The sequence below is a fragment of the Telmatherina bonti genome (assembly GCF_933228915.1).
Source record: "Telmatherina bonti genome assembly, chromosome: 17".
Taxonomy (NCBI): Eukaryota; Metazoa; Chordata; class Actinopteri; order Atheriniformes; family Telmatherinidae; genus Telmatherina; species Telmatherina bonti.
Genome location: NC_136615.1, coordinates 22,147 through 32,592, shown reverse-complemented (window position 1 = coordinate 32,592; position 10,446 = coordinate 22,147). Strand labels below are relative to the sequence as shown.

At 35.7% G+C, this 10,446-nt stretch overlaps 1 protein-coding gene across 1 annotated transcript; it reads left to right on the top strand.

Moving 5' to 3' along the window:
- The first annotated feature begins 1,475 nt into the window (after positions 1-1,475).
- On the top strand, positions 1,476-9,901 carry LOC306768013 (uncharacterized protein). Its single transcript, XM_079256211.1, has 4 exons — positions 1,476-1,779; positions 2,517-2,771; positions 2,853-3,148; positions 9,632-9,901. The coding sequence occupies exons 1-3, from the start codon at positions 1,653-1,655 to the stop codon at positions 3,113-3,115; spliced, it is 645 nt and encodes a 214-aa protein (XP_079112337.1). The 5' UTR covers positions 1,476-1,652; the 3' UTR covers positions 3,116-3,148; positions 9,632-9,901.
- The last annotated feature ends 545 nt before the right edge of the window (positions 9,902-10,446 follow it).

The following is a 10,446-nucleotide window of genomic DNA, read 5'->3' as shown; positions in this document are numbered from 1 at the left end:
TGAGGGCCCAAAGTTGGGCCGGTAATATCGCGGGGGAGGGGCCTAGGGCCACGAGGCCCCAGGCTCCTGGTAGGGCCCCCTGAGATGATGATAAATCTGAAAAACCATGGCCCTGGAGGCCTTCGTTTGGGATCTAGAGGGCTCCAAAGTTGCCAGGGGCCAAACTTTGCAGGCCTGTAGCTCAGACACGGAGTGGAGTTTTTGGATGAAACCAATGCTGGCTTGTAGTGCTCCAGGGTCCCTCTGAGTCCTGTCCTCGGCCGGGGCCCGCAGGGCCTCGGGACCGAGATATGAGGGCCCAAAGTTGGGCCGGTAATATCGCGGGGGAGGGGCCTAGGGCCACGAGGCCCCAGGCTCCTGGTAGGGCCCCCTGAGATGATGATAAATCTGAAAAACCATGGCCCTGGAGGCCTTCGTTTGGGATCTAGAGGGCTCCAAAGTTGCCAGGGGCCAAACTTTGCAGGCCTGTAGCTCAGACACGGAGTGGAGTTTTTTGGATGAAACCAATGCTGGCTTGTAGTGCTCCAGGGTCCCTCTGAGTCCTGTCCTCGGCCGGGGCCCGCAGGGCCTCGGGGCCGAGATATGAGGGCCCAAAGTTGGGCCGGTAATATCGCGGGGGAGGGGCCTAGGGCCACGAGGCCCCAGGCTCCTGGTAGGGCCCCCTGAGATGATGATAAATCTGAAAAACCATGGCCCTGGAGGCCTTCGTTTGGGATCTAGAGGGCTCCAAAGTTGCCAGGGGCCAAACTTTGCAGGCCTGTAGCTCAGACACGGAGTGGAGTTTTTTGGATGAAACCAATGCTGGCTTGTAGTGCTCCAGGGTCCCTCTGAGTCCTGTCCTCGGCCGGGGCCCGCAGGGCCTCGGGGCCGAGATATGAGGGCCCAAAGTTGGGCCGGTAATATCGCGGGGGAGGGGCCTAGGGCCACGAAGCCCCAGGCTCCTGGTAGGGCCCCCCGAGATGAGAAAAAATCTGAAAAACCATGGACCTGGAGGCCTTCGTTTGGGATCTAGAGGGCTCCAAAATTGTCAGGGGCCAAACTTTGCAGGCCTGTAGCTCGTACACGGAGCTGAGTGTTTGGATGAAACCAATGCTGGCTCGTAGTGCTCCAGGGTCCCTCTGAGTCCTGTCCTCGGCTGGGGCCCGCAGGGCCTCAGGGCCGAGATGTGAGGGCCCAAAGTTGGGCCGGTAATATCGTGGGGGAGGGGCCCGGGGTCACGGGACCTCGGTTCCTGGTAGAGGTGCCCTAGTGGGTCTAGAATGCAGTGGAACGGGTCCTCTGTGGCACTTGCACTGGAAACCCGGGGCCTCCAAAAATCTCAATGCCAGCTTGTCAGGGGAAAAAAGAGTACTTTCTGACCTCTGAGCAGCCCAAGAGGTGCAGTATGACTACTACTTCCAAATTTGTATCTGTTCAATGGATACAAATAGATACAAATTGGGAAGTGAGGTTAGGGGCTGGGTGAAGCACTCCCCTCTAGCCCCCCATTGAACTGCATCGGCACCCTATTGGTCCTCACAATACTGCAGCAAAGAGCATTTTGTCCTCCCACCAGCAGGTGGTGAATGTGAGTCACCCGTCTGCACACAGGAGGGAGGGGGGTCACATCCTGGAGGAGAGTAAGCACTTCCCCTTTTCAGTCAGCCGAGCACATGGTGAGGAGCAGAAGACGGCACGTTGTCTGGAGCCAGAGACGGACAGGCCACACTGCCAACACTTCCCCTGACATCCTGACAAGACTTGAGAGGAATAATTTGGACGTGAAGGACGACATTGGAGGTGAGTTTTGTCTGTTTTTCCATACTTTGAACATATTGTTTGGCTGCCACAGGCCACGTGCTAGCCTGAGCAGGCCATGTGCAGGCTAGTAGCTTAATTATGTGGCCTGCCATTTGCAACACTTTCTATGACTACTTTGTTCGTCTGCTGATTGCTCCAGACACAGCCCTGGATGTCCAAGCTGAGTTGTGTGTCTTCACACTCAGATACTCATCTCAGCTTGGACCTCCAGGCCCTGAAACAGAGCTTCCTGCCAGAAAAAGAGTTCTGTTCCCGGGTAAAGAGTTCCTCACCTCAGCCTGGAGCTCTGGGCCCCCGGAGCAGAGCCTCATGCCCAGAAAAAGAGCTCTGTTCCTGGGTCAGGTCCTCCAGATGTCCTTTATGGCACCTCCCGGGTCCAGGCAAGGACAACTTGAAGTGGCATTGTAAAAGATAGAAATCTGGTAGTCAATGTTAATAGATAGGAATCTGGTAGTCAATGTTAATAGATAGGAATCTGGAAGTCAATGTCAATAGATAGGAATCTGGAAGTCAATGTTAATAGATAGGAATCTGGTAGTCAATGTTAATAGATAGGAATCTGGAAGTCAATGTCAATAGATAGGAATCTGGAAGTCAATGTTTACGAATTTGGAAGTTATATGTCCAGAGGTTCTGGCCCGGACATCCTCCAGATACTGAGCTCTGCTACTTTGCCAACAGGTTCTTTTGAAGACTTAAATCTGTTCTCCCACCAGCCATTTTCCCCACAGGTCTAATGAGTCAGCGCACCCCTCTACCATCCCCTGCCTCCTCCTACTCCCCCAATACCTCGTCGACCAACACGAGCACCTTATCGAGCACAAGCCTGGAAACGAGTCCGGACAAACCGGGCCGGGAACCGGTTAAGATGAGTGAGGGGGCTGCCAGCCAGACCACCAAACAGCAGGCCCCTGATGGGGATGCCAACAACAACACCAAACCGGATGGCCCTAAACCGGATCGTAAAGTGGGTGAGGAAGACACCGTAAACACCACTGGACCATCACGCCGCTATAAAACGCTTTCTGATCTGTCAAACTGGTTTGATGCAGAAGAGACTGGGGAAGCAGAAGGGCCGGTCCTCCAACCGGACTACAGAACGTTGCCGAGACGGGTCAAAGGTTCTGCCAAGAATCAGGGGTGGACCACCGAAAGCAGCCCTGATGCCGAACAAAACTCACCACCACTGCAGTCCCTTCATGAGCCCGAAGAGGGCCCGTACCACGTTCAGCCAGGTGGTCGACCAACCAGCCCCGTTCCAGTCGTTAAAGCAGGGGATGGAGGGTCAAAGAAAGATGGGAAAAGTTCTCGGTAGAGTCAAACATGACCCGGCCACAAATCCACTTTGGTGAGTGCAGTTTTCTTTAACTGTGACTTAGAAATACTCTGCATGTGCTATGAAATCTGCAAGGCCTTGATTTGAATCTGCATCATTACATACTTTGGTTGCTAGTCAATGTTAATAGATACAGTTTTGGAAGTCTTAGTTTTTCAATGTAAATAGATACAATTTTGGAAGTCAATGTTAATAGATACAGTTTTGGAAGTCTTAGTTTTTCAATGTAAATAGATACAATTTTGGAAGTCAATGTTAATAGATACAGTTTTGGAAGTCTTAGTTTTTCAATGTAAATAGATACAATTTTGGAAGTCAATGTTAATAGATACAGTTTTGGAAGTCTTAGTTTTTCAATGTAAATAGATACAATTTTGGAAGTCAATGTTAATAGATACAGTTTTGGAAGTCTTAGTTTTTCAATGTAAATAGATACAATTTTGGAAGTCAATGTTAATAGATACAGTTTTGGAAGTCTTAGTTTTTCAATGTAAATAGATACAATTTTGGAAGTCAATGTTAATAGATACAGTTTTGGAAGTCTTAGTTTTTCAATGTAAATAGATACAATTTTGGAAGTCAATGTTAATAGATACAGTTTTGGAAGTCTTAGTTTTTCAATGTAAATAGATACAATTTTGGAAGTCAATGTTAATAGATACAGTTTTGGAAGTCTTAGTTTTTCAATGTAAATAGATACAATTTTGGAAGTCAATGTTAATAGATACAGTTTTGGAAGTCTTAGTTTTTCAATGTAAATAGATACAATTTTGGAAGTCAATGTTAATAGATACAGTTTTGGAAGTCTTAGTTTTTCAATGTAAATAGATACAATTTTGGAAGTCAATGTTAATAGATACAGTTTTGGAAGTCTTAGTTTTTCAATGTAAATAGATACAATTTTGGAAGTCAATGTAAATAGATACAGTTTTGGAAGTCTTAGTTTTTCAATGTAAATAGATACAATTTTGGAAGTCAATGTAAATAGATACAATTTTGGAAGTCAATGTTAATAGATACAGTTTTGGAAGTCTTAGTTTTTCAATGTAAATAGATACAATTTTGGAAGTCAATGTTAATAGATACAGTTTTGGAAGTCTTAGTTTTTCAATGTAAATAGATACAATTTTGGAAGTCAATGTTAATAGATACAGTTTTGGAAGTCTTAGTTTTTCAATGTAAATAGATACAATTTTGGAAGTCAATGTTAATAGATACAGTTTTGGAAGTCTTAGTTTTTCAATGTAAATAGATACAATTTTGGAAGTCAATGTTAATAGATACAGTTTTGGAAGTCTTAGTTTTTCAATGTAAATAGATACAATTTTGGAAGTCAATGTAAATAGATACAATTTTGGAAGTCAATGTTAATAGATACAGTTTTGGAAGTCTTAGTTTTTCAATGTAAATAGATACAATTTTGGAAGTCAATGTTAATAGATACAGTTTTGGAAGTCTTAGTTTTTCAATGTAAATAGATACAATTTTGGAAGTCAATGTTAATAGATACAGTTTTGGAAGTCTTAGTTTTTCAATGTAAATAGATACAATTTTGGAAGTCAATGTTAATAGATACAGTTTTGGAAGTCTTAGTTTTTCAATGTAAATAGATACAATTTTGGAAGTCAATGTTAATAGATACAGTTTTGGAAGTCTTAGTTTTTCAATGTAAATAGATACAATTTTGGAAGTCAATGTTAATAGATACAGTTTTGGAAGTCTTAGTTTTTCAATGTAAATAGATACAATTTTGGAAGTCAATGTTAATAGATACAGTTTTGGAAGTCTTAGTTTTTCAATGTAAATAGATACAATTTTGGAAGTCAATGTTAATAGATACAATTTTGGAAGTCAATGTTAATAGATACAGTTTTGGAAGTCTTAGTTTTTCAATGTAAATAGATACAATTTTGGAAGTCAATGTTAATAGATACAGTTTTGGAAGTCAATGTTAATAGATACAGTTTTGGAAGTCTTAGTTTTTCAATGTAAATAGATACAATTTTGGAAGTCTTAGTTTTTCAATGTAAATAGATACAATTTTGGAAGTCAATGTTAATAGATACAGTTTTGGAAGTCTTAGTTTTTCAATGTAAATAGATACAATTTTGGAAGTCAATGTTAATAGATACAGTTTTGGAAGTCTTAGTTTTTCAATGTAAATAGATACAATTTTGGAAGTCAATGTAAATAGATACAATTTTGGAAGTCAATGTTAATAGATACAATTTTGGAAGTCAATGTTAATAGATACAGTTTTGGAAGTCTTAGTTTTTCAATGTAAATAGATACAATTTTGGAAGTCAATGTTAATAGATACAGTTTTGGAAGTCTTAGTTTTTCAATGTAAATAGATACAATTTTGGAAGTCAATGTTAATAGATACAGTTTTGGAAGTCTTAGTTTTTCAATGTAAATAGATACAATTTTGGAAGTCAATGTTAATAGATACAGTTTTGGAAGTCTTAGTTTTTCAATGTAAATAGATACAATTTTGGAAGTCAATGTTAATAGATACAGTTTTGGAAGTCTTAGTTTTTCAATGTAAATAGATACAATTTTGGAAGTCAATGTTAATAGATACAGTTTTGGAAGTCTTAGTTTTTCAATGTAAATAGATACAATTTTGGAAGTCAATGTTAATAGATACAGTTTTGGAAGTCTTAGTTTTTCAATGTAAATAGATACAATTTTGGAAGTCAATGTTAATAGATACAGTTTTGGAAGTCTTAGTTTTTCAATGTAAATAGATACAATTTTGGAAGTCAATGTTAATAGATACAGTTTTGGAAGTCTTAGTTTTTCAATGTAAATAGATACAATTTTGGAAGTCAATGTTAATAGATACAGTTTTGGAAGTCTTAGTTTTTCAATGTAAATAGATACAATTTTGGAAGTCAATGTTAATAGATACAGTTTTGGAAGTCTTAGTTTTTCAATGTAAATAGATACAATTTTGGAAGTCAATGTTAATAGATACAGTTTTGGAAGTCTTAGTTTTTCAATGTAAATAGATACAATTTTGGAAGTCAATGTTAATAGATACAGTTTTGGAAGTCTTAGTTTTTCAATGTAAATAGATACAATTTTGGAAGTCAATGTTAATAGATACAGTTTTGGAAGTCTTAGTTTTTCAATGTAAATAGATACAATTTTGGAAGTCAATGTTAATAGATACAGTTTTGGAAGTCTTAGTTTTTCAATGTAAATAGATACAATTTTGGAAGTCAATGTTAATAGATACAGTTTTGGAAGTCTTAGTTTTTCAATGTAAATAGATACAATTTTGGAAGTCAATGTTAATAGATACAGTTTTGGAAGTCTTAGTTTTTCAATGTAAATAGATACAATTTTGGAAGTCAATGTAAATAGATACAGTTTTGGAAGTCTTAGTTTTTCAATGTAAATAGATACAATTTTGGAAGTCAATGTTAATAGATACAGTTTTGGAAGTCTTAGTTTTTCAATGTAAATAGATACAATTTTGGAAGTCAATGTTAATAGATACAGTTTTGGAAGTCAATGTAAATAGATACAATTTTGGAAGTCAATGTTAATAGATACAGTTTTGGAAGTCAATGTTAATAGATACAGTTTTGGAAGTCTTAGTTTTTCAATGTAAATAGATACAATTTTGGAAGTCAATGTAAATAGATACAGTTTTGGAAGTCTTAGTTTTTCAATGTAAATAGATACAATTTTGGAAGTCAATGTTAATAGATACAGTTTTGGAAGTCTTAGTTTTTCAATGTAAATAGATACAATTTTGGAAGTCAATGTTAATAGATACAGTTTTGGAAGTCTTAGTTTTTCAATGTAAATAGATACAATTTTGGAAGTCAATGTTAATAGATACAGTTTTGGAAGTCTTAGTTTTTCAATGTAAATAGATACAATTTTGGAAGTCAATGTTAATAGATACAGTTTTGGAAGTCAATGTTAATAGATACAATTTTGGAAGTCAATGTTAATAGATACAGTTTTGGAAGTCAATGTTAATAGATACAGTTTTGGAAGTCTTAGTTTTTCAATGTAAATAGATACAATTTTGGAAGTCAATGTAAATAGATACAGTTTTGGAAGTCTTAGTTTTTCAATGTAAATAGATACAATTTTGGAAGTCAATGTTAATAGATACAGTTTTGGAAGTCTTAGTTTTTCAATGTAAATAGATACAATTTTGGAAGTCAATGTAAATAGATACAGTTTTGGAAGTCTTAGTTTTTCAATGTAAATAGATACAATTTTGGAAGTCAATGTTAATAGATACAGTTTTGGAAGTCTTAGTTTTTCAATGTAAATAGATACAATTTTGGAAGTCAATGTTAATAGATACAGTTTTGGAAGTCTTAGTTTTTCAATGTAAATAGATACAATTTTGGAAGTCAATGTTAATAGATACAGTTTTGGAAGTCAATGTAAATAGATACAATTTTGGAAGTCAATGTTAATAGATACAGTTTTGGAAGTCAATGTTAATAGATACAGTTTTGGAAGTCTTAGTTTTTCAATGTAAATAGATACAATTTTGGAAGTCAATGTAAATAGATACAGTTTTGGAAGTCTTAGTTTTTCAATGTAAATAGATACAATTTTGGAAGTCAATGTTAATAGATACAGTTTTGGAAGTCTTAGTTTTTCAATGTAAATAGATACAATTTTGGAAGTCAATGTTAATAGATACAGTTTTGGAAGTCTTAGTTTTTCAATGTAAATAGATACAATTTTGGAAGTCAATGTTAATAGATACAGTTTTGGAAGTCAATGTAAATAGATACAATTTTGGAAGTCAATGTTAATAGATACAGTTTTGGAAGTCAATGTTAATAGATACAGTTTTGGAAGTCTTAGTTTTTCAATGTAAATAGATACAATTTTGGAAGTCAATGTAAATAGATACAGTTTTGGAAGTCTTAGTTTTTCAATGTAAATAGATACAATTTTGGAAGTCAATGTTAATAGATACAGTTTTGGAAGTCTTAGTTTTTCAATGTAAATAGATACAATTTTGGAAGTCAATGTTAATAGATACAGTTTTGGAAGTCTTAGTTTTTCAATGTAAATAGATACAATTTTGGAAGTCAATGTTAATAGATACAGTTTTGGAAGTCTTAGTTTTTCAATGTAAATAGATACAATTTTGGAAGTCAATGTTAATAGATACAGTTTTGGAAGTCAATGTTAATAGATACAATTTTGGAAGTCAATGTTAATAGATACAGTTTTGGAAGTCAATGTTAATAGATACAGTTTTGGAAGTCAATGTAAATAGATACAATTTTGGAAGTCAATATTAATAGATACAGTTTTGGAAGTCAATGTTAATAGATACAGTTTTGGAAGTCAATGTTAATAGATACAGTTTTGGAAGTCAATGTAAATAGATACAATTTTGGAAGTCAATGTTAATAGATACAGTTTTGGAAGTCTTAGTTTTTCAATGTAAATAGATACAATTTTGGAAGTCAATGTTAATAGATACAGTTTTGGAAGTCTTAGTTTTTCAATGTAAATAGATACAATTTTGGAAGTCAATGTTAATAGATACAGTTTTGGAAGTCTTAGTTTTTCAATGTAAATAGATACGAATTTGGAAGTCAATGTTAATAGATACAGTTTTGGAAGTCTTAGTTTTTCAATGTAAATAGATACAATTTTGGAAGTCAATGTTAATAGATACAGTTTTGGAAGTCTTAGTTTTTCAATGTAAATAGATACAATTTTGGAAGTCAATGTTAATAGATACAGTTTTGGAAGTGAGCGGTTTTACATGTAAATAGATACAATTTTGGAAGTCAATGTTAATAGATACAGTTTTGGAAGTCTTAGTTTTTCAATGTAAATAGATACAATTTTGGAAGTCAATGTTAATAGATACAGTTTTGGAAGTCTTAGTTTTTCAATGTAAATAGATACAATTTTGGAAGTCAATGTTAATAGATACAGTTTTGGAAGTCTTAGTTTTTCAATGTAAATAGATACAATTTTGGAAGTCAATGTAAATAGATACAGTTTTGGAAGTCTTAGTTTTTCAATGTAAATAGATACAATTTTGGAAGTCAATGTTAATAGATACAGTTTTGGAAGTCTTAGTTTTTCAATGTAAATAGATACAATTTTGGAAGTCAATGTTAATAGATACAGTTTTGGAAGTCTTAGTTTTTCAATGTAAATAGATACAATTTTGGAAGTCAATGTTAATAGATACAGTTTTGGAAGTCTTAGTTTTTCAATGTAAATAGATACAATTTTGGAAGTCAATGTTAATAGATACAGTTTTGGAAGTCTTAGTTTTTCAATGTAAATAGATACAATTTTGGAAGTCAATGTTAATAGATACAGTTTTGGAAGTCTTAGTTTTTCAATGTAAATAGATACAATTTTGGAAGTCAATGTTAATAGATACAGTTTTGGAAGTCAGGTTTAATACATCTTAATTTGCATTTTCCGTGTTAATGGAAAACTTTCCCTTTTTGTCTTCTTTTTTCCAACTAGTCCCCATTCGGTACTTCCAGCCGGCATCGGAGCCATCCGGTGTCCCTATTGCACCCATGTCCTCGTGTTCCAAGTGGTGCTGTATCCGATTGTTCCAGGACGATGAAAATTGCCCTCTGTGTTGCAGTCCAATAAATAAATGCCACCTTTCTTATGCCAGCTCAACAAAAATTGCCCTGTGTTGCAGTTCAATAAATAAATGCCACCTTTCTTACACCAGTTCAACAAAAATTGCCCTCTGTGTTGCAGTTCAATAAATAAATGCCACCTTTCTTACACCAGTTCAACAAAAATTGCCTTCTGTGTTGCAGTTCAATAAATAAATGGCACCTTTTTTATGCCAAGTTTAACAGTTGTGATTCTTCTCTCTGTTTTGAAATGTTAACTCTTAGTTGAATGAGCCCTCTCTCTGTTGACTTTATGTGGGAGAGAGGGACAGGGTACATTATTCCAATATCAATAGAAATTGGGAAGTCAATATCAATAGCTAACAATTAAGTCCATATTAATCAATGTAAATAGCTACAAATTTGGAAGTCCAGTGTCAGTACACACAAATTTGGAAGTCCAATGTAAATAGATATGAATTTGGAAGTCAATGTTAGCAGATACAGTTTTGGAAGTCAGTGGTTTTTCAATGTAAATAGATACAAATTTGGAAGTCCAATGTAAATAGATATGAATTTGGAAGTCAATGTTAGCAGATACAGTTTTGGAAGTCAGTGGTTTTTCAATGTAAATAGATACAAATTTGGAAGTCCAATGTAAATAGATACGAATTTGGAAGTCAATGTTAGCAGATACAGTTTTGGAAG

Coding starts and splice junctions, on each gene's coding strand:
- LOC306768013 (XM_079256211.1), top strand. CDS start 1,653: ATGGTGAGGAGCAGAAGACGGCACGTTGTCTGGAGCCAGAGACGGACA. Junction 1,780..2,516: donor CGTGAAGGACGACATTGGAG/GTGAGTTTTGTC, acceptor TTCTCCCACCAG/CCATTTTCCCCACAGGTCTA. Junction 2,772..2,852: donor TAAACCGGATCGTAAAGTGG/GTGAGGAAGACA, acceptor GGTTTGATGCAG/AAGAGACTGGGGAAGCAGAA.